Source organism: Oculina patagonica, chromosome 2 (genome assembly GCF_052425735.1).
Source record: "Oculina patagonica isolate OP01 chromosome 2, crgOcupat, whole genome shotgun sequence".
Taxonomy (NCBI): domain Eukaryota; kingdom Metazoa; phylum Cnidaria; class Anthozoa; order Scleractinia; family Oculinidae; genus Oculina; species Oculina patagonica.
The window spans coordinates 39,923,884-39,948,329 of NC_135759.1; the positions used below are offsets into that span (position 1 = coordinate 39,923,884).

Genomic DNA, 24,446 nt, shown 5'->3' on the forward strand with positions numbered 1-24,446 from the left:
TCATATTTCTAGTTTTTATTCTTCAGCATTTTATTTACATAACATTATGATTACCGATATGGGGAAAGGCAAACTCAAGGCAAGCAAGAAAGAGGCAAACAGTTGCAAAGGCTGTTTATCCATACGAATTGAATTCGGTTAGTGATTTCTCAAAACCCGCGAACAAATTTTTAAGTCGGCATCTTTTAGTTGTAAAGACGCCTTAAAAGCTAAAAGGCAACAACCTTCTATCCAATTTATATTATCTAGTGCACATTTCACGGGTTCTCTTGAAATCACTCTGCTAATTTATTAACACGATGAAACTCCAGGAAAGTTAAAACGTGAAGCATTATCCATTTCAAAAAGTTTTTCTTTTGTAGCCAAATATCGTTAATATTTTAGCTAAAAATTCTTGAGCAAAAAAAAAAAAGGCTAGAAGCAGTTTCACGTTTCAACTTCACTGCATTCGAGTTTCTGAATGTGCAAACAAAGGTAGTTACACCTAGTAGGAATCTTATAACACAATTTCAGCATTAAATCTATTCTTCCTTTGACATATTTAGCTGCTATTTTAACATTTATGATCAACCTAGATCTGTGGCATTATACAATATACAACTCCTAAAATTTATATTCTTTAGCTTTCTAGTATATATGTTTCTTTATAATATATATATTTCTTTCCATTTAATGGGAAGACCTGTAATGTGATTTGAATAGAGTTACTATATGACATTGAACACAATTAGAAAAGATGAAATCTGCAAACAAACATCAATGCTCCGTCCTAATTAAAACTCCAATTTAAAATCTTATTGAATGCAATTGTAGAATTGAAAGGCAATTCGCAAAGCCACTTACTGAAATAATTTTCCTAACATGTACATGTTTTGTAACGTGTAAACGAGACTACAAATAAAGTTGATAACTCTTCTCTCAACAGCATTAATTAACAACTAACTTTTCGTCCTTAGAGCGGTTTTCACTTGAGTGTCGAAAGTTAATTGCGTTTGCTTTGGTTTTGCATTGCTACGCTTACTGATTGGCTTAAAAATTTCGCGCCACTTTCTCAGCCAATCAGAACTAAAACCAAAACCAATCGTGACTCGCTCGCGCACGTTTTCCCGCGCTTCGTGCCGGCTACATGTATTTGCTTCGACTTTTGATTGGTTCACTGGATTGTCTGTGTCCTTTGTGATTGGCCAGAGTAATTACTTTGGTTTTGGTTTTACGACACTCAATTGAAAACTGCTCTTACTATTATTTTAGGTATAGTAAAGAACTTATACCATCTTAGAAATAATGCCTCGACTCAAAACGAATTTCTTCCAATTTAAATAGAATAATGTTCGCTGGCCGCTTGATGCTGATTTGGGAGTCTGAACGTAAATGTACGGTAAGTAAAATGATCGCTTTTTCTTCTTTCTCAATAAAATAACAAACTTTGTAAAATGAATCGCTGTAAATAAAATGTTTTCACAACACTGTTACAGTTAAAAAAGGAAAGGCGTGTTTGAGAAACATAAAAAAATATAATAATATTAATTGAATGTTTTTTATACAGTGAATGGTTAATAACACACGAACGAGGGCTCTAAACATTTATAAATAAAAAGCTCTAACCCTCTACTGGTTTCTTCTAAAAGTCGTAAATAGCTATAACATACTGTAAACTTATCATACAAAATATTCAAAACTGCAACGCCTTGCAAACAAAATATAGTCTGACCGCGTTTAAAACGCATTTAAAACGCGTTTTTAATGCAATTCAAACGGGGCTTGGACCGAACTGCCGCGAAGGATTCACAGCAAGGCTTTCCAGTTCTCCAAGACTCGTCAAATATTAGCATGAGAACATTGCAACGCAAAGCGAGCATTTGCGATTTATAATAAAACTAAGGCGAGAAATACGCAGCTTCAAACAGAACAACTTGAGAGCCAATCAAAATTTGCAATGGATAACCAAAACTTAACAATTTGATAAATTATATGGTATTTGTTATGTTTTTTGGTTATTTTTGTTAAAATGTCACAATTTCCTAATGAATTTCAATTTGGTATCGTCCCAGTTTGTAGCTTTGACTACAACAACTTCACAAAAATAGCTAATAATTAACATTTAGGCAAACGTTAGATGATAGAATGTTACACTATTGGAGAAATTGCTGGATTTGCTTCAATCTTCTTAGAATTTCAGAAAAGCGTGGCCTCGCCTCTGGCTCTAGAGACCAACAATCCTTCATGATTTGATAAACCGCTGGTGGTGTATCTGCGGGCGCAGGCATGCGGTAACCATTTTCCACCTTTTCACGGGTTTCCTGCAGACAGAGAAAATAAATGATTTGTGAACACAGGTTTTATTTTAAATAGGCAGTAGAAAGCAAAGAGCACTTCGAATTGACTAACCACAGTTACCAAGGGCACTTTTAACACTGGGTATGAAATTTGTTCCGTTTGCGTGCAAGTTCAAGACAATAATAAACCATGCTTTTAGCTAACTTTTAACTTACGACCAGGCATCTTTTTTGTTCTTTTAGAGTTGTAGGAAGGGCAGGCATGATTGCAGTTTAAGGTATGGTAAGGGGGGGGGGGGGGGGGGGCAACGACACCCATTGTTTTAGGTGTTATTTTGTATATTACGCACTTCTGACGTTCCTTAATTACTCCTTTACTCTTTACTATGACTTTACATTGTATTAAATCGATATAAACGATTTTCCGCGGATGAAGGGCCAAGCCTGAACATTTGGGATTTTAATACTAGCACTTAAATCTTTAACATTGTTCATTATTATTTATTTATTTATTTTGCCACACAAACAAAAAAAATATAATTATGAAGAAATAGATAATACAAATCAATATACAAGATAATAATTAATATACAAGACTACAATATAAGATTATTTAAGATAGAAACAAAATGGCGAGGGAACCTAATAAAAAACCACGGGGCTTGTAAGCTTAGGTTCCCTCACAAGAAAAACAGATGACTGGTTCAGGTACTGAAGTAATGACAAGACTTAATAGAAGACAGAGTTAATAGTTATCAATAATATATGCTTTAAGTTTTCTTTTAAAAGATGCCAGTGATGAAGAGCCCGAAATTTCAGGTGAAAGCGAATTAAAAAACTTAGGACCTTGAAAGAATACAGAGAATTGTCGGATATTTGTTCTACATAATGGTAGACGAAAGAAGTTTGCATGCCTTGTGTTGTAACGATGGATTTGATTGTTGATTGTGAATATATTTTATTTACACGAATAAGTACAACGCAGATTCTGAAGTTTTTGACTTCAATCTGAATTACCAGTAGTTTGCTCACCTTGTTGCTAAGTCCTGGATATGGTGTGTTTCCATAAGAAAATGACTCCCAAAGCAACACACCAAAGCTCCATATGTCGCTCTGAGTCGTGTACTGATAGTAGTTAAGAGCCTCAGGAGCTGTCCACTTTACAGGGATCTCTTTCATATTCGAAGCTTCATACACTAAGGAAAAAAAAAAGAGAGAGAAATGTGTGAAACTTGTTTGCCACAGTGCAACATATATCCACATGACCAAACTCCTCAAAAGATGAGTCCTTTTGTCATAAATTTCGATCATTTATACAAAACAAGCTCAAAAAAGTCAAAAGGATTACAAAAGATAGAGTATCGTAACTAGAGTAATGTAACGTGTTGTATTGTAAATAGCGCCTTTGTGTAAGTAGTGTAATGTAATGCAATGTAATGTAAAGAAAAAAAACATTACAAAAGATGGATTCCCTCGAAGTTCTCGATGTCATCAACGCCGACTGTACATGTAGATATAATTTTAACAATGTTTACAACTTACAATAAACTGCAAGCAGTTGGTTTTGCCGTTCCTAAAATCCTACGCACGACAGGAGAAGTCGAAAATATGCAAATGAGGAAAAAACGAGGAGGGAGGCTTCGCCGCTCGCCGCTCGATGGCATGATTCATGATTTCTCATCGCACGATAGGAAAAGAAACTGCTCGCAGTCTAAACTTACAATGACTATTACAACGTTGTAGTGGTCAGAACGACTATCGTAGTTAGAACGAACACGTTATTGTACAAAACAAACAAACAAATCAAATCAAACTGTTCGTCTGCAATTCACTTTAACCTCTCCAAATATCCCTTAACTGTCTGTGCTCCTTTATGGTTAATTACTATGTTTCCCGCATTGTGATTCAACTGCTCAAAACTACATTAGCAAGTTTGTATTAGATTTGAATAGTTATATATGTATAGATATCTATAATTTTTAAGGGCGTACTTAGATTGAACCTCGCCATTTTCTTTCTTCTTCACAGATTTTTATTTATTTATTTATTTTATTTATTTATTTTTGGTAGAAGTTTTGTAAATAAATAAAATAAATAACTCTTACAAGTGACCAAGGCCTCACCTTCGTCAACTTCACGAGACATTCCAAAATCGGATATCTTCAGAATATCTTTCGTACCAATCAAGCAGTTTCGTGCGGCTAAGTCTCTATGGATGCAGCTTTTGCTTTCCAAGTACTCCATTCCGGCCGCCGCGTCAACACTAAACTTGATTAGTTTCTTTGTGTCCAGCTTTGCTCCATTTTTCCGCAAATAAGAAAGGAAGTCTCCACCAGCCATAAACTCCATGACTAGAAAAACAAAGCAACATTTAAACTCTAAAATCCTCAAAGGACGAAAACTAAAGTTATCCTAGCAGTAACCTAAAGCCCAGGCCAAAAGACAATGAGAGTTGATGAGTGTTTTAAGATGGAATCCGCCAGGACTTCGAGTAGTTATTGGACAAAATTGTGTACCAACATTATTTACACTTCATTGCAAGCTTTTGTGATACTGCTTTAAATATTTTACAAAATAAATCTTTTCTAACAACACCAAACATCGAAAACCAATTTCGAAATTCCACTGAATTCCACTGAATCGCTTAAAAGACGTGAGCTTTTGCCTATAGCTTGTGAACTTTGAATTTCATTTTCTAAGAGTCTGATAAGAAATTGTTGTACCAAAATCATTTACACCTTATTGCAAACTTTTGTGTTACTGCTTCAAATACCTTATCAAAATAAATCTTTTCTAACTACACCAAACATCTAAAACCAATTTCGAAGTTCCACTGAATCGCTTAAAGACGACTTACAAAATGGCTACACGTGAGATTATGCCTATAACTTGTGAACTTTGAAATTCATTTTCTCATGCTCTGATAAGGAATTATTGTTGGTGTTATCACGGATAATTACTTACATCTTTACCTTTAATAAACGGAAGGAAATAAACACAATAGGATTTAAATTGTTCTGGTAGTCGATTTTGTCCAATTTAAATAAATATTACTCGACTTCCTGGTGGATTCCGTCTTAAACTCTCACTCTCGTTTGGCCTGAACTTAAATGCACTCTCATCGACTCACGTGCGTTCTCATCGACTTTGAACGTGCTCAAATTTTTCATGAGAGTCGATGAGAATTTTTCTCTTGTTAAGCCCGAGTTGATGATAGCCGATAGAAGTTGATGAGAACTCTCATGAGAGTCAACTCTCATCAACCCTCATCCTCGTTTGGCCCATGCTTAAGGTAACTATATGGCCTAGCTCTAGAGAGTCTCCCTGTAGGTAAGTGGTAGAGCACTGATTCCACCGGTGTGTGGAATGTCATGAGTTCAGCTTCCGTTTGGACAACTCGGATTTTTTCCAGAGTAGCTTCAGCCATTGACTGATTAAAAGTCTTTCTTAAAGTTTATTCAAAGCTTGATCATGCCTTTCTGTGGCCGCGTTGAACGTTGCCCGTAAGAAAACGAGGGCGAGTGGTTTCATTGTTTTGTTGCACACTTAAAAGATGACATTCAGAATCTTAAAATCTCAAGCAAATTATGCCCCCCCCCCCCCAAAAAAAAAAAAAAAAAAAATCAAGAACTTTTCTTTCAGCGAAACACACGCAAAGTCGTGCTCTATCAGCGACTAGCAATCGACAAGAGGACCAATCAGATTCGTGGTTACATGCAATAGCTCACGATATGCGTCATTTAATACCTATGAAGACAGGCTCTCTGTCAGCACACACTCCAATTAGTCTCACGATGTTAGGGTGGTCATACTGCTTTAAAATCTCAGCTTCTGCCAGGAACTTCTGCTTCACCATTTGCGTGACATTTCCTTTGCAGGACTTCACGGCGACAGGAACGTTCGTCGGTTTAATAATTCCTTTCATTACATCCCCAAAATGGCCAGAGCCGAGTCTCTTTTCCTGTAGAACAATGTCCTCTCGACACATTTCCCATTTGTCTTTCCCAGCTCTTTCCACTGGGTTAACTAAGATGGCCTTGGATTTCTTTGTCACGTGCACTCTGTTTTTCACGTGATAATCCAGCAGATCACGAATGCTTGGAAAGCCTTCGTCTTCAAACCGCACTATGCCCTAGTAAGAAAACGCAGGTTAAACAAATTAATGGGGTTCCTGTGTCTTAGACATAAGGAGTTCCTTTTTGTCAATCCCCTCAACTTAACACCTCTTTTTATTGGACGAGAACGAATCATGTGACATGCCTCGATACAAGGGAATTGGAGTCAAAAGTCTACATAAGCAAGGCCTTAGGCGTGTGGTGTTCTAAAGCAGGTTGAACAAGCGAGAAAGGGAATTCCCTCTCGCTTTTGTTTAGCTACGCTCTAGGAACTCAAAGGAAGAGAGGAACCGTAAGTAGACAAAGGCCCCATCCACACTAATAAACAATTGGTTCATGCTTTAGCGTGCACTATCGAGTTATGGTTAGCCTGCGAGCAGGCTCACCTTGGAGCACGCACGAATATACCCTGGGGCAAGCGCAAGTGGCGAGCGTAGCGATAAGGCGGGGAGTGGCGCACCTTGGGGCACGCGCGAATATCGAGTGGCTCACGTGTCGCGGCTTCGCCACACTCGTGTAGCTCTCGTGCGTGCCCCAAGGTGAGCCTGCTCGCAGGCTAAGTTATGGTGCACGCGGGAAGTTTGGAGAGCACGAAAGAAGCGTAAGAGTTGCTCGAGGTTCAGTGCTCTCCTAAGGGACTGGTCAATAAGTACAGAGGGGGGTGGGCTGGAGCAGAAAGGGGGTGGGTCATCAGTTTTTGAGCCCTCGAAAAGGGGTGGGTTATGTAATTTTGATCTACACGTAGGGGGTGGGTCATCTTATTTATTCACCAACTTTAAACTGTTATAGTTCCAAGAAAAGTTGTATCCATCACTATATAAAATTGATAAATTTCTCCATGTGAGCAGTTTTAAATGAATTTCTAGCGATTTCAAAAGGCCCAAATATAAAAATTTCCCGGGGGAGCATGCCCCCTGACCCCCCTAGATGACTTGTGATCATAACATCAGTTTTGCTTGTCTCTCTTCAACCTGCACTGTAGATTCACGCTGGGCTTTAGGCCTTTTAATACCAGTAAACTCTTTAGTCAAACACTTTGCAAATATGAGTGATGGACAGTGGTTGAAGTTTCTGTTATTAATTTCTGTATAAAAATATGAACTCTTCAATAATTGATTATGAATTAATATTACATACTGATTCAGTTTTTTTGCATATGTTTGTGTCTAAATTTCCCCATGGACTTTACACACAAATATGTGGAAAAGTTACAAAAGGCTAGTATAAGAAGAGATAAATTCATCCTTCGTTAGTGTGTAAAGAAAATGGAAAAAGACGTACATGGAACCGCAGTGTCCATCAGGGAAAATGTCTATGTAGGGAATTTCACTCTAAAAGCTGAAGTCAAATCAAAAATCTCCAACTCCTAACAGATGATAAAGAAATGATTGGTCCCTAATTTTTTTTTTTAGCAAAGGGGGTGGGTCATGTAATTTTCGACCCCCTATCAGGGGTGGGTCAATCAGTTTTGAGCCAGAAGGAAAGGGTGGGTCACAAATTTTTGAGCCACCACTTTTCCAAGTCCACCACTTTTGCATTTAGAAAGAGGCGATTGAACAGGGAAAAGCGAAAGCAGTACTCACATCTTCTGACTGAATGATAAAATGCTTAAGCCCCTCATTACTCCGTGTAGACAGCACAAACTGTCCGGGTTTTGTGGAACTCTCTCTCACTAGGTAATCTCCCTCTTTCTTCAGTAGGTTAGGTATTTCTTTGCGATCAATCGTGCCATGGAACCACAACTCTTCTTGAAGAGGAATCTCGTCGTTTGGCTTTAAAGAAAAACAAAACAAGTTAAAAAATAACCTGTACATGTCTGTTGTTTGTTTGTTTGTTTTTTTCATTGTTGTTTCATTGCTAAGCTTTATAACTCCTGAAACGTGTCTCCACCAATCAGAGAAAGATGCCTTTTTGTTCGGCCAATCACAACCCAAATAAACCAATCACGTGATTTAGCTAAATTTATTTTTCCCGCGCATTCAGGCATTTGCAGACTTTAACCGCCATTTAACAACATCTGTGAAAAGTCCACTCTACTCTATATTTGTAGTTAGTAGAAACTCAGTCGTGTTCTATAACTGGAAATCCGGGAATGTGATTGGTTCTCCCATTGTTTTCTATTAAACAATAAAACTGATTTTTGGCTTGAGAGCACATAAAATTGGAAGTTTTGGACTGCAATCCTTTAGAGTTTCTATTAAAATTAGATTACTCACCTTTTTTTATGAGCGATAGTCAACTCAGTGGGCCTAGATGACAATTTGCTCATAGAGAACTCGGGCTCGTAGTCTAATTGTTTAATAGTAAATGGATCTTACCTCGATATATTCACCGATAGCATCATCATCTGGGTCTTCGTGATTTCCATTGACTCTTTGCTCAGGGGATGGTGGTGCATAGCGTACTGGTTTGGAATTACAGTTGCTTGTAGAGTTTTCTTTTTCCATCTTTCTCTTTTTAAAAAGTGTCGGTATTTTTCTGTTACTTTTTCTGATCTCAGGAGTTGATTGACCAAATTCCTACAAGAGACCACCAATAGATATTAACCGTTGTAGTTCCAAGACATGCTTGTTTAACTATTCTTAGAAAACTTCTGCCAATAGTAAAGGTAAAGTCTGTGTCCCAGCCAAGTAGCCCACACAGCCAGAGCTTATCCCGTTTTTCGTACCATTAAGCAACTAGGAGTATTGCTACTCCCCCCATGCAAGTCCATCGCAGGGTTACCCCCCAGCAGTAAATTTGCTGGTACCCATTTATTCACCTGGGTGGAAAGAGGCACTGTGAGAGTAAAGTGTCTTGCCCAAGAACACAACGCAGCACCCTGGCCAGGCCTCGAACCCGGGCCATTCGATTCGGAGTCTAGCACACTAACCATTAGGCCACCACGCCTCACAAATAGTAGTTCAATAGTGGTTCTCGAAAAATTTCAATGTTTTTCACTGGCTGGCTTTTGAAGTCCTTTTTACCTCATGATAATGAGGTATAACTGTTGGTCTCGACTTCACTCTTTTGATCAACCACTCACTCTTTTCTGATATTAAACAATTAATTTATGCATTAAATGGTAAACGTGCCGACAGAATGCAATTCAGCACATGTCAATTAGAAAAATTATTCTCCAACCTTGTTCCCAGGGTCTCTCTCTTCCAGGGAACGAGGTTGATTATTCACAAAAGAAATTCCCTAGATGCAAAAGAGGATTAAAGGTTAAACTTTATTCTGGTGGTTAAAAAAAGAGTTTGTGCTACAAAGCCTGAGAGCATGAGCTATCAACAAAATGGAGTGAGTGAGTGAGTGATCGAGTGAGTGAACAATGACCCATTCATGCAACTCCCATGAAAAAAGAAAACATTCAAAGGCAAATGAAATGAGATTGTGGACATCATTGTGACATTACTGATAGCAGGTACAAGATAAATGCAGTTACGTCTGCCACGTGACGTGTTTAAGTAAACGTTTCAGCTCACTGGAAAAAAACAAGATTCATGCAGCACGTTTTTGTGTCGTATCACGTCATCCCCTTTTAACGTCATCCGTTTTTCATCTTTTTGGGGCAGCAAAAACACAACTTAAGTGACCGGGCGCATCTTTGCCTCAAATTTCATCTGCTGCTTAAAAACAATGCTTGTCGCTGCCCGGTATAGTGTATATACGTACTGACAGAAAAGTAATTTAAAACACAATTTAGCACATCTCAAACAGTAACAACACTAGAATCACAAAACATTTTTTTTAATTTAAAATGCTAAAGAGGATCAAAGGTTACACTTTATTTTGGTGGTGAAAAAATAGCATTTACGTTACAAAGCCTGAAAGCACAAACCATCAATGACCCATTGATGCAGCTTCCATGGAGATTGTTACATTATTGAACCTTTATTTGGAAAAAATGAGAAGAACGACACTTCATCAAATTACCATGAGGTTGCTCAAAGAGACTTTGATTTTGTATATGTGTAGTAACTACCTAACTGAAAACACACTTTAATAAACAACTTACCCCCACAGGTGATGATCCTGGAGCAGAAAGATCTGCAAACTTTGGAGGTTGAGAATGACCAAGTCTGTCCAATGCAGACCCGATCATGGTGCACATTTTCTGAAATGTAACAACAATAGCAGAGTTGCGAACCAAAAGCTCAAGTTAGGAAGCTTACAGTAGATATATTAGAAACACTACATTCATTCATTTATTGTTAACTACTGAACTGAGTTTACTCTTGCATCAAACATGACAGTCTTTTGGAAGATTGGCAAATACTTGCAACAAGGAGACAAATTATCAATCAATCAAACAATCAATCAGTCAGTCAGTAAATAAATAAATAAATAAATAATTACACAAACAAGATATAAAATAATTAAAATTAAATAATTAAATAATTAAGTACGATTAAATAATTCTACGGCTCGAATATTACACCTTTCAGTCTAAAATTTGGCATGAAGCATCTCTGTGTGACCCTTTATAACCCTACACTTTTGTTTTTGATGAAAATCTTTCGAGAGCCGAGAAATTAGCAATTCTGTTCAACGTGCCCATACATTGCTCTGTAATTTATAGTTAAATAAGTACCATTAAATAATTCTATGGCTTGATTATTTCACCTTTCAGTCTAACATTTGGCATGAAGTATCTCTGTTTGACTCTTAATAACCCTACGTTTTGATTTTTGATAAAAATCTTTCAAGAGTTGAGAAATTTGCGATTCTGTGATATACCTCTACATTGCTCTGTAATTATGTAAATCATCTCTGTGATTAAATAATTATCGCTCGAATATTACACCTTTCATTCTAAAATTTGGCATGAAGTATCTTTGTATGACTCTTAATAACCCTACATTTTTGTTTTTGGTGTGGATCTTTCAAGAGTCGAGAAACTAGCAATTCTGTGCAACGTGCCCATACATTGCTCTGTAATTGCATAAATTTAAATCATTCGCTACACTTGAATATTATTGTGACATGCAGTGCAGAAATTTGGTGGAAATTATCTCTTTACGACAAAATAAAACAAAGCGATTTTTGAGTGTTTTGCTTACTCATAACCGAGCAATTAAACATATTTTTTTTAAAGCGCGTTCAAATATAATATCAGTTAAAATATACAAAACAAAATATTCTGTTCCATACAAAGTTACGATAGCTCAGTTGGTAGAGGACACTTCTACAGAAGTTGTGTATGCCTTGGTCGTTGGTTCAAATCCATATGGGAGCCATTATTATTCTTTTTTTCTCATTTTTTTTTAAGAAAGTCAGTATGCCGTTTTATTTAAAAGTTTAGAGGCTGAATAAACGCAACAGTAATTTTTTTATATTTCAGTATGTTGAGATCGAACGTCGGCTATTTCAGTGAGACTTCAACCGCTGATGTCAATAGAATTGGAACGCTTGTAGTGTAGAAAGAAAAAAAAAACACCACCGAGAAATCAAGCTATGCGAGCGAAATTTTCGTTCGTATATCTTTATCTTAATTTTGCTGGGCAAAAGTCCCAAGTGTGTGCGTCCAGCAAACATTGTACACAATTCAGTCAATTCGTTTGGTGACTAGAAAGCTAGGAGCTATGTTGTTTGATATATAAGTGGTGCAGGGCCACTATTGTGCATGTTTAAAATGTTAAAGACTATCGCACCTTTCGAAATGTTAGCGAAATTTCTTAAAAGTATGAGCGAAATTAAACATTTGAAAAAATGAACACACTTTTAAATTTCAAAGACATGTTTCGGACACCGTATCCATTATCAGTTTGAAGATGTTCCTTTCAAAATATGACGTTTACACGGACACACGTCTCATTGACATGGTTAAAGAGGATATCCCGCTCCGTATTGTCTCCATAAACGGGCTTTCAACAGAGTGTATTATTAGAGTAGCTTATTCTCTGTAATTTATGGGTCACTTAGGGCGAGGGTCTAATGTGCTTGACACTCTCTGAAGTAGTACTGCTCTACTTTTCCTCTTTCATGGATGTGACATTCATGGTATTTTTTAACTACATGTAAGCGGATGATCTCGGAGAGTCAATAACAGTGAAATAATGTTAAATGTTATAACCGACCACGAAAATCACAATAATTATTGTCACTATCTTGTTTGTGCGGTTGCCCCTAGATAAATAAATAAATAAATAAATAAATAAATAAATAAATAGCGTACTCTATGTCTACATGTTGCTAGTGATGAGGGTAGGGAAGTCAAGATCATAAGCAAATTTGAAAACCTGGTCAGGAATTCAAGTGAATGGACAAGATATTACACAGGGTTCAACTGAAGATTGAGAGCAGTCCAGGCTATTGGGCACTGTTCTCTCGGGGAACTAGAAAACTGTCAGGGAAACCTGGCAAAAAAAGCAATCCTCCAAGTCCCTTCATGCTGCAGAAACTAACATAAGCTTCAGCAGAAAGGGGAGTGGACCAAATTCAGGCCTACCAGTACCTTATTTACCTTACAATAAGAAAACTCACTTGTATTATTATGAAATCAATTATGCAAACTACAGGACTGGTGTAGCTAGTACAACTTTTCATGAATAATCACAAGAATTTGATGATGTATCAATTTGATGTTATGGTTCAATTTTACCCTTGGTACAGTGAAGGGACTAGCAAAATATGAGGCAAAATATGAGGATCCGTTATATATCCGGGTTATTTCCATAAATTTTACTATTACTGGGACGAAAAAATAACCTTTGTTACACCAGGGACTTCTTTATATAGAGGTTTGTTAGATCGAGACTTCACTGACAGTACAATTTGGTATAATTTTTCCTTTGCTTTGGTGTATGGTAAAACAAAGGTAAATACCAGATTGTACAAAGGTAAAATTGAATTGACATTATAATACGTACCTGTAGCTTAGTTTGGCTGCATTTCAGGTCATCCACGTGCCAATTTAACACAGCTACAGTCTGTTCCTTTTGAATGATGCTGTAAATCAAGTCAAACATTATTTAGATTGGAATGGTTGTAATAAGTAAATAATTATTTACACATGATCTAGCAATAATTATTATAGCCAGGCCTTGTGTTACATGTTAATGTGGGTTGGCTTTGTTGTTAAAGCTCTCCTTTCTACAAGGGTTTTTGGGTTTGGGATAATAGTAAAGAATTGATAGAACAAATTCATGATCAGTTACATGTGCACCCAGGGGGGGGGGGGGGGGGGGGGAGGGGTACTCAAAAAAGTTTTATACAGGGAAGCTCCGCCCCGAATTCTAACCCCTTACCCTTTTATATACCATTTTGACAGAAATTATACCCCTTTCGTATTCCTTTAACTGAAAAAAGGTACCCCTTTCATATACCTAAAAGACATGGCGTGGACTTAAAACAGGACGTTTTCTTGATATTTTCATGTAGCGCTTAATAAATTAAAATAATACCGCCATAAGTTGCATATGTTCAAAATATTTTAATTAAAGGCCCTTTTAAATACCTAAGTGACAGATTTCCATACCCTTTGATATACCTAAACTTGTGCAATCCCTACCCTTTTAAATACCCCCCCCCCCCCCGGGCATGTGCACTTGGGTATCATAAATTAAAGAACCAACTTATCACCTGAAGTGTTCTTCACTGTCTCCACTCTTTTCAGTCTGGAGATTACTGGTCTCCTGTTCCAGTTCAGCTTTCTGTGACATTAAAAAACTCATTAATAATTCATAAAGAAAATACAAAAGAAATTTATGTTTAATGAGTGTCTTTATATCTGATAAAGACACGGCTATTCTTTACGTCCAATTTTCTAGGCCAAAATAACCCCAAATCTAAATACCGTAAAAACTCGTGTATAAGCCGCACTTTTTTAAAGACACGGCTATTCTTTACGTCCAATTTTCTAGGCCAAAATAACCCCAAATCTAAATACCGTAAAAACTCGTGTATAAGCCGCACTTTTTTGCCGAAATTTTGGGCTCAAAATCGTGGGTGCGGCTTATCTACGAGACCATTGCATGCAATTTTACAGGGCATCTGACAGGATGCGGTGGTGCGGCCGTGCGGGTCCACATAAATCTGCATAAATCGCTCACACTGCATCCTCCGCATCTTCTGCTCATTTTTGCGCATAAAACTGAAAAATTGCTCCATATATTAAGCGACAAAGCAGCTCTTTACTATCCTCACAAACAAAAATGTGACCCTATTTGCGAAAACCCGGCATAAAAAAAGTCAACGCAAGGGCGTTTTTCTACTGAAACGCGTGGCAACGCATTGTCAATGCGTTGTGAATGCATTGCATTTCGTTGTTGACGCACTTAGTTTTAATTTCAACGCGTCGAGTTTCGTTGTGAACTCGTTGTGTTTCGTTGTCAACGCGTTGTATTTTAATTTCAACGCGTTTCACTTCGTTCTGCAACACGTTGTGGATGATGCTCGATGCACTGGAAGTCAATTAATCGCTCATAGAGATATCAATTGGCATGACATGTTCACACAATACTCGTGGCAATTCTACTCGGGTAGCCGATGGATTAGAAAAATTATAGTTCATGGACGTTGTTTGGAATGTTCATTCAGACAGGTGAGTTATGAATTTAAAGCGTCTTCGACTGGAGGCTGTGCTTTCACAGTCACGTTTTAAAATTTCTATACCTGTACACGACCTCCAATGTCTCAAGGAGTCGATGGCAAAGCTTTAGACTTGCTTACAAGTCGAGCTCACAGAGCACGAAGCGCGAGAGCTCGAGCGCCGAGCGCGAAAAGCGAACGACTTTTAGGAAGTCTAGCAAAGCTTTTATGCAAATAAACACTACATGAAAATTTTCTATCGGGAGCAAATGCAAGCAAAATATCTTCCAGTGGTACCACAAAACCCGAAAAAGTCAAATCTGCCTTGGTACAGCATAGTTCACACAGGAACTGCGCGATAGGATTCGCCGAGGATTATTTTCTCATCAAGTGCGTAGGTAAATCGGTGTAGTTCACAACCAAAACATCTTTGCATATGGAGCGCGCTCTGAAAACGCGCATGCCATAAACTGCTGCGTTCGGTGACTTCTTTAAAAACTTAGTAATAATTGCAAATCCTTTTCGAAAACTTTAAATGAATCTTTTCCCCAAATTATACCTCGAAAAATTAAAACCTTGTACTTTTTCCAACAGAACTTCCCGCTCGTCGCGCTCGACCTCAGGTCAACTGTCAATTCTGTAACATGAGCAGGCGGCAAACCATAAACAATGTACACACTGTCACAAGTAACCAATTATATCGCGTATTTGTCTCCAGGGAATTTGAGGATTACATTCCATAATGCATTATCGTCATGTACACGGTATTGCGAACTGGAGAATATGTTTCTTTAACTTTCAACTTACGAGCAAAATTTTGCAGAAAACATTTTATTTATCGCTGAAGAACACAAGAAATGGGATAAGAATCCATGTTCCCTAATTTTTGGATGCGACTGTTAACTATTAAACGAGCAACAATCAATGAACATTATTGAGGTCATTATTCAAATTGCACAGAATCTATCAGGGATTTCCTTGCCGTTTTGCTGTGAATTTGAGAATTGTTAGCATGCTTTTTCTCAGTCTTTCTGCAGTGGTGAGTACAAATGTGATAGATTTGCTGTGATCAGAAAACCACTTTTCTTGCTGTTTTCCGAAACAGTCGTTTGTGTGAGTTCATCCAGCCGAAACATAATTATTGGCGATGTGTTTATAGAACTCTTTGGACTCTTTGCTTCCGTACACGCAGGTAAACGGCCCGTAAAAATTAAACGACAGTGGAAATCCATCTAAACCTTTTTAAAAGTAGGTTTTAACCTTTAAACTTCGTGTTTCTCGCGATGCAAAACGGTGAAATTTCATGTGTGAATGCAAGCGAGGGTTAAACCGTCGCTTACAAACAACAGAAACAGTTACAAGGAACTTGCCACAAAGTAAACGTTGACGTCGAGCATACGGAAAGAAAGTAGTTTGCAGTCGGAACAAATTCAGTAACGTCGATCCAAAATTTCGAGAACACAACCAGAAGAATCCGGCAATGTTGACAACTTCTGTATGCAAATTACATACCGTCACACGTCACAATAATATTAAACAACGCATTGACGAATATCGCATTACTCAAACAAGGTTACAACGCGTTTGAAAACGTTGCCAACGCGTTGGAGAACGTTGCCAACGCATTTGAAAATAATTAAAACGCATTTGAAAATATTTCCAACATGTTGTGTTGCGTTGCAACGCATTTTCAACCCGTTTTCAACGCCTTAATAGCCTTTTCTCTTATGGTGGGTTTTCGCAAAAAGGGTCACAAATAACAAGGAGACTGATCATTTTGAAAAAGTTTTTCCTCTCAAAACAGCGACGAAAACCACGCTTTTTCGTCCGTGAATAATTTTAACCCCCCAGGCGTTCCATGTGTCTTTTGGCGATGGGCCTGGATACTAGTGCCTGGTTACTAAGCTACGAACGCTTTCACGAACACAGCGCAAAATTAGGGCCTGTTTACAAGCAGGCGAGTAACCCTAGCACCTAGGGTTACCCTAGCGCTCCCACATTTCTTCTTTTTTTCATCGACGTGTTTACAAGGCGCTAGGGTAACCCTAGCTGCTAGGGTAACCCTAGCGCCTTGTAAACGCTCTGCTAGGGATAACTCGCCTACCCGGGACAACTTTATTTTGGCTCCAAAAAGCTAAATATGTTTAAAAATACCGACAAAAACAGCGAATTGTGACCAAGAAACATCGTGTTCATTCACAATTTGTCGTATTTTTGCACTGGAACGGAATTATTTTTGAATAACAGTTTCTAACGACAAAATTTTACAAGGTTAACTGAAGCGTAACCGGTGTAAGTTGACCCGGGTAAGTAGGGTTACCCTACCTGCGAATTTTGCTTGTAAACCCGGGCTATCTTCTAACCCTCTTGCTAGGGTAACCCTAGCATCTAGGGTTACCCTACCTGCTTGTAAACAGGCCCTTAGGTGCAAAATTTGATGTAAAAACAGTGATGAACGAAGAAATACCTGTCAACGAATGGCAGAAAAAGATCAAAAATGTTAAAGTTGGCAGAAATGATGTTTATTCTATAAAGTTCTAAAATTCTGGGTAAGACTGAAGTGTTTTCCATTTATGTGTTTATAGTACATCCTGCACATCGATTGGAAAGGCTCAAGGAATCAAATTTAGCTTTATTGATTGTTGAAATTTCCTCATAATCCAGCATTTTTTCCGCCAGGTTTTATTTTTTTCTCAAAATCATGCTTTAAATTTGGGGGTGCGGCTTATCTACAAGTGCGGCTTATACACGAGTTTTTACGGTATTAGTGCAAGAATGAGTTGATCTTCATCAGAAGATTTTTAAGCCGTTCAATAAATTCGCAGTTTGTGTTTTATCAAGTCTAAAACACTCGGCTGCACCTCGTGTTTTAAACTTGATAAAACACTGCTGCTCATTTATTAAACATTACTTAAAAGTATGGTTAGTAAAAAAGTAAGATAAAGTCTGCATCGAGTGAAGTGGCCCATACCTCCAGAAAGACTAGGAGTATTTCTACTCGCCACCTGGATGGGATATATACTACAGTAGTCCATTGCAGGGTTAAGGCCTGGCAAAAGGAGGAAACATGTTTCCAGAAACATTTGTAGTGTTCCCAGTTTTGTCATACAGGATACATCATCTCCGGCATCAATTTTTGTCTCCAAGAAGCAAAATTTGCTTCTGCTACACCGCAGAAACATTCTGTGTTTCTGCGTGGCATGGAGGTTTCAGAACCATGGCAAAATGAGGAAACACTTTAAAAAACATGTTTCCTCCCATTGCCAGGCCTTTTCTCGCAGCATTACAAGTAGTTCACCAATACCCATTAGTTGGGTGGAGAGGGGCACTGTGAAAGTAAAGTGTCTTGCCCAAGAACACAACATAATGAACCCGTCGAGGGCTGGAGCCCAGATCAGTTGAGTATAGTGTTCTAATCCATGACATAAAAAGTAAAACCCAGCAGTTTACTTAAAAATAATTACTGTAAAAAATAACTCATAAATAAACTTACTTTAGTCTCTAGCTGTTGATCCATATTCTCAAGTTCTTTATTGAGCAGTGCTCTCCTAGAGACGAAGATGCATGGTCAGTTATTTACTGTTGACAAGAATAGCCATGAACAACCTTTTTCAACCTAATGCATGAACCCTTATCACTTGAAACAAAAAAGGCACAACATACTTGTGTTGAAGTTTTTCCAATGTCAAATCATTGACAAGCAGTTCATCAGCAGTAACTCCTGATGACGTCAATTCAATAAGAGCTGGATCAAACACAAATGGGTAAACTGGTGATGGGTTCTGTCTAAAAGTGAAATTTAGAAATGAAATTGGTTAAGAATAAAACAAATTACAAATGCACAATGTTTTGACGCCGTCATGGCATCATTGTCAAGTGAGTAATAAAAAGTAGAATTAATTTAATATATTCTGGTTGATTGTCAAATAGTTTCATGCAAAATAAAAACAAGTAATAAGTTAAACATACAGTGTAGTGTTCAAAATTAATAGTAACAGTGACGGTTTTTGAACACTACATCATTACCAAATAATATATTAAATTAAAAACTTATCATTCGTTTTGTCGTACTGTACATCAGGTGACTGGTCTGTCAGCTTTATAAGTTCTAACAATCTCTTACATACTTGTGCTTGGTGATAAAAGATGCATATTCTTGTTCCTTTTTGACTTCATCAACACTAGCTTGTACTGCTTGGCTTGATGACAAATACTCATTACGGCAACAGTTTGTAAGATCAACTGCATTCTGAAGAAGATCCTTCCTACAACACAACAAAACAAAATTAATATTTGTTTAAATAAATAATTTATAAAGAAAAATGTAAAATGTTTCACACAATCGTAAAAGTGCTTGATGCAAATACATGCAGAGCGGAAAACTATTATAATTAAAGATAGAAACTTCATGGACAGACTCAGAGTTTCACGCTCAAAGCGATCATCAGACTATGCCGTTAGATGCGGGTGATTCAATACAATTTAAACTACATTCATGGAGGACGGTTGGAATGATCCTGTCTCTGATTGGCCGCTAGGAACTTGTTTTCGTGCCTGCACTTGGTAACAAGTTCAGATCTTTTGTTCAAGAGAGTAGATCTGTCAGCTGATAGTATGCAGAGCTTTTCCGTCAGACACAAATTGCAGCGTGACGGGTTTCCCCTGTAAGCGCTTGCTCTCTTGACAATGGACCAATTGATCAACATTTTGGTGTTTTGTCTTTCAGGTCCCAAATGTATTTTGATAGTACAGTGTCGTGTGAATGCTTACGATGTTTGCAGTAATGAGTGCAAAGGTATCTAAAGATTTCCAAATTTGCTAAAAAAGCTTTGCATACAGTTACCGTATTTTCTCGATTAAACGCCGGGCCCCGAATAAACGCCAGGTCTCATAGGTAGAGTGGTAAGTAAGCCTTTCAGGCATTTATTCGAGGTGTAATATGCTTTAGGTATGATGGCAAAATGCATTCATGTCACAAATAAGGATTAAAAACCCTTGTTTAATAAATATTTTGCTCGAATAAACTGCACCATTCAAATAAACGCCGGATCTACGGAGCCAAGTTTGGAATAAACGCCGGGGGCGTTTAATTGAGAAAATACGGTATTCATATTATTTTTTCCTGAAAAGTGGCCATCCATAGGACTCCTGGACTCCCACCTGGCTAAAAGCCTGCATGGTAGAAACATCACTTTATTACCAGGAAATCAAATGATCATTAGTTAGCTTAGACTGGTGACAACGGAATCAAGTCAAGATGATGATATGCGTATGTTTGTCAATGAATGTTTTATTATTCATCACTTCAAATTTCGGACTCTTATCTGTCATTAAGTTGTTGAAAGCAAGGCTAAACTATGCATTTTTAATTCTTTGTGGCCCCCTAAAAGTCTTACAAAGCCCTCCATAACCACAGCGTGTTTAGCTATAAAATAATATTTTCCATTAACTGCTCAATCTGGTGAAGTGTCATTCGATTTTAGCCCACCCAGCCTACAACCCTGTCAAAAAAGTATCAGGCAATATTCCATGCGATTTTGCACATGTTGATGATAATTATTGTAAAATTCCTCACTTACCATTCAGCAATGTACTCCTCTTGTAAATATTGCAAGGAATTTAACATTGTTGGAACAAGAATGTCATTATAGAATCCTTGGTGACAGTTCCCTGATTTCAAAGCCAGTACATAATCATTGTGATTCTGATGTAGTTTGAGAGTTGATTTCACATATCTATCCTTCGATCTTTCCCAGTCTTTGCTGTTGAATTTATCCTTTGCACGAACTTCTTCGTATTTTCTTTTACCCGTCTCTGATTCTTTAGCATTTTCTTGATACGTTTTCCTTAGTCTGTCTATTTCATCTGATTCTTGTTTGAAGCCGCTCTCCATCCTAAATTTCTCATTCTTGTACTTTTTTAATAAGGTTCTTTTGTCTTCAATGAGTTGGTCAATTCTTTTCAATGTTGTAGAATTCAAGATGTTGCTGAATTCCGTAATCAACTTTACCTTGTTTTCACTTTCGAAGATATATGTACACCACGCCTGGAAAGAAAATGCAAATATATCGTACCAGTTGTTAAATAAATAACTGACCTAAAACTTCCTCCAGTCTTCAATGACATTACATCAGCAGTGATATAACTTCAATTTTCCCTGACTTTTCTTCAATATGCCAATTTTCCCTGACTCAAAATAAAATTCCGTGACCTTTCCGCTGACGTTGAAAAAAATTTTATTTTATTTTTCCTCTGACCGTTTCCTAACCTGTGGTAACCCTGATTGTATTGTGTAACTGTTTTTGACCCTAACTTGAACTGAAAAAGGAGGTTACCCAGCTGGGGGATTCAGTATGTTTTCTTGTAAATAAAGGATGGTACATAGTCTCTTGTCATTGAAAACAGCTGAAAGCGAAAAGGAGACACCTCATGTAACTCAGTATTGTTACAACACAGCATCACTACCATGGACCGTGGATTTTAAAACTTTAATTTGTGATTTCTTTCATTCCTTGAATTAATTTCCTTCCAATATCTTGTCTTGGAAACCCCTTCCCTTTTATTGTTATAACAGTCTTGGTAAAATTTTCTATATCATTTGTCGGGTCGGGTAACCATCTCTATCAGGTTTTTTACCCAAGACCTGTCTCTTATCTGGAACAATGCCTGGGCACATGAGAATTGGTCTGATATCAATCTTCTGTAACAGACATCCTTGCCTCACTAAAACTCAGGGATGTAGCTAAGATCTTCAACAGGCAAAATTTTCTTGATCACAGGCAGAAACTGGGGTCACATACAAGAAAGATCTAACCAGACACAGTCTTTTAATAGCCAAAAAAAATCAAGTTCTCAGGTGGTACCAGTAATTTTTTTCTGCCTTCCATCTTATATTTACATCCCTGAAACTTTAAGAGTGGTGCATGTGGGTGTTTCCAGTTTATTCCCACAATTATGCAATTTGAAAAGCAACAACATTGTAGCCTCAGAATATTTAATGTAGATATTCATCAAGCAAATGACATAAAACAATCCAAGATCATGAAATGAAGCAACATGTGTCAAAAGCAAATGTCAGTCCATTAGAGGCAGGTGTGAATTAATAACAAAAAAAACACATTAAAAGTAACATATCAAGTTACACTACATTTTGCTTATGAGGATTAGAATGAAGTACATCTATTAAGGATGTAATGTATATAGGTTATTTTATTTTCACTATCGACTCTTTCAAAAAATTCCTTCACTATACAAAAATAAAACTGACAATGTGGCGTTGCGATTAATAAGTTATACATCGTTTTCATTTGTTTATAAATATTGCATTTTCTAGATGTTCTTCATTTTCTAGCAACAAGTCTCAACTAACAGCACAGTTGGAAATAAAATGTCAACAAGCAAAATATTGGCCAGGTTTTATAGGAAGTAATATTGAACCACTAAAAAAATCTAAAATACCATTCTAAAAAAATTGATTTTTTCAAATGCAAAATTTTATTCATCGAACAAATTTCCTAAATTCCATGTATTTATCAGTGTATTAGAATTGATGATAGATGGCAGTCTATAGCTTAAAACCATAAAACTGGCGAATAAAAAGCAAACTTGACTGTATATTTTAAGAAAAGATTTCAAGTTAATGTTTATCTTGAAAGTTCTTATTAAAAGCTATACGTAAGTATATAGGCATAAGTATGCGTATTCGAGTCGAGAAATGTCAGAATTTGTGTAGACACAAATAAACTCGATGGAGCACTAGCAAAGATAAATAATTTCACGACGCTCACAGAAAAAACAAGAATTATCGAAGTACGCAACTTCTGACATAAACGAAACTGCCACGGTTTTCACTTCCGATGAAAATCGTCACGAAGCCAATTCGTACCGTGCCCAAATACGTCTAACATAAACTTAAGCTTACATCAGCACGGACACAAACGAAACTGAATTAAAACACCTACCTTCCTGATCGGGCTCTCTCTGTCATTGTCGGTAATAACCTTAGAAGCAGCAGTGTTTATTCTTCCCAGGGCTGAAGCATAATCAAGTTCTACTTTAGCTCGTTTGTTCAGGTACTCTCTGACATGTTCCAGATGTTTGAGCTCGCCTTCGATGTTTGCCACGATCGCTTCATGGCCAACTTTGGAGGGCAAATCTACTGAGAATCGTAGATGATGACTTTCAAAACTCATGCTTTGTAAAATGGCCAGCAACGCCCCAGAGAGCAATCGTATTTGAGACAGAAACAATCACCACATCCTGTTCAGTATTTGTATTTTCGAAGCAATTTTCACGACGAGGCTTCCGCCTTTACTGAATTGCAAGGCATTGTGGGATGTTATGTAGCCGCGCCTTCACCTTACAACAAAGACAGAGTTTTCTGGATTTTCTTTTTGAAATGAAATGCAAAGATTTCCTATCTTTTTTGACAAAACGCAAATGCTTCTTGAACAGTTTCGTTTCCAATAGCTACTTTATTCTAACTCTAGTGACTAGACGTCTGAATGCAGTTGAATTGCAGCCGCTATTTCGATCGTCACGCAATGTTTGGGTGTTGCGTGACAACACAAGTTACAGTTGCGAAGGAGACTGAAAGCATTACCCGATTTACCCTTTTCAAACTTGCGGAAGATGGAAAAGGAGCAGCACCTTTAACCAGAAGCCAATATAAAATTCTAAACTTTTCGAGCGGAATGCAGTTTTCAGTTTCTACGGTTTCTTTGAGCCTGCCACGCACTCTCTCTCCCCAGGAGGCTGATGGCATGCCGATTTTCATTAGAGTCGAACCGCAATTCTTTGGGCGTTTTAAATAAAACAATTATTCCACTCGTGCTTGTTGGATATGAGATCGTTGTAGCCATTCGGCGCTACGCGCCTCGTTGGCTATCTACCATCTCATATCCAACGCGCACTCGTGGAATAATCAGTGTTAAGTATACCACTCGAAAACATCGCATAACTAGTATACAGCATTGTAAATATAATAACATAATATTACATGACGTAACTGAACATAACCCGGGAAACATAACAAGACATAACGCATGAATTCAGTTCGAAAACCACATCGCTAAAATATGTAGAAAAGTCAGTCAACAAATTGCTGTACTAATCAAAGTCTCTTCGAGATGTCGACGTTTTTGCATGAAGTATGAGTCGAAGGTTTATCCTGCGCATTGTTCTTCGAACTTATCATTACAGTTTCTTTGTAGTTTAGTTTAACAATTTCCTATCTTCGCGGAGGAAATGCAGCCATATAATTTTGTCAAAAATGGCTATTCCGCGCCGGGTATTTATACACATATTCCTTAACATTACACAAATAAACAGTGCAAATTTCACCGAGATCTGACAATTCTATACTTTAAAATTGCAAGGACCTTTCGAGGCAGTCGATTACGGCAGCGAAATTAGCAAATGAAACAGCAAAATATGCGTTCGACGCTTTGTTTTTGCGACGCCATATTTGAATTGTTATAGCCGGGTAGACCGCTGTTCAATGCGTTCAAGGCCGTATCGTTACGATTGCTCCACGAAAAAG

The 24,446-nt window shown here is 37.5% G+C and overlaps 1 protein-coding gene across 2 annotated transcripts; it reads right to left on the bottom strand.

Annotated features, from left to right (window-relative positions):
* On the bottom strand, positions 1–23,219 carry LOC144641243 (tyrosine-protein kinase Fer-like). Of its 2 annotated transcripts, XM_078500279.1 has the most exons (15): positions 22,867–23,219; positions 20,485–20,951; positions 19,033–19,170; positions 18,569–18,691; positions 18,399–18,453; positions 13,958–14,028; positions 13,246–13,324; positions 10,392–10,490; positions 9,515–9,574; positions 8,710–8,910; positions 7,975–8,163; positions 6,024–6,408; positions 4,400–4,627; positions 3,309–3,472; positions 1–2,300 (listed from the first exon to the last, which is right to left on the bottom strand). In XM_078500279.1, the coding sequence occupies exons 1-15, from the start codon at positions 23,095–23,097 to the stop codon at positions 2,133–2,135; spliced, it is 2,658 nt and encodes an 885-aa protein (XP_078356405.1). In that variant the 5' UTR covers positions 23,098–23,219; the 3' UTR covers positions 1–2,132. The 2 variants fall into 2 exon arrangements, with proteins under 2 accessions (XP_078356405.1, XP_078356411.1); XM_078500285.1 differs by lacking the exon at positions 9,515–9,574.
* Between the last annotated feature and the right edge of the window lie 1,227 nt (positions 23,220–24,446).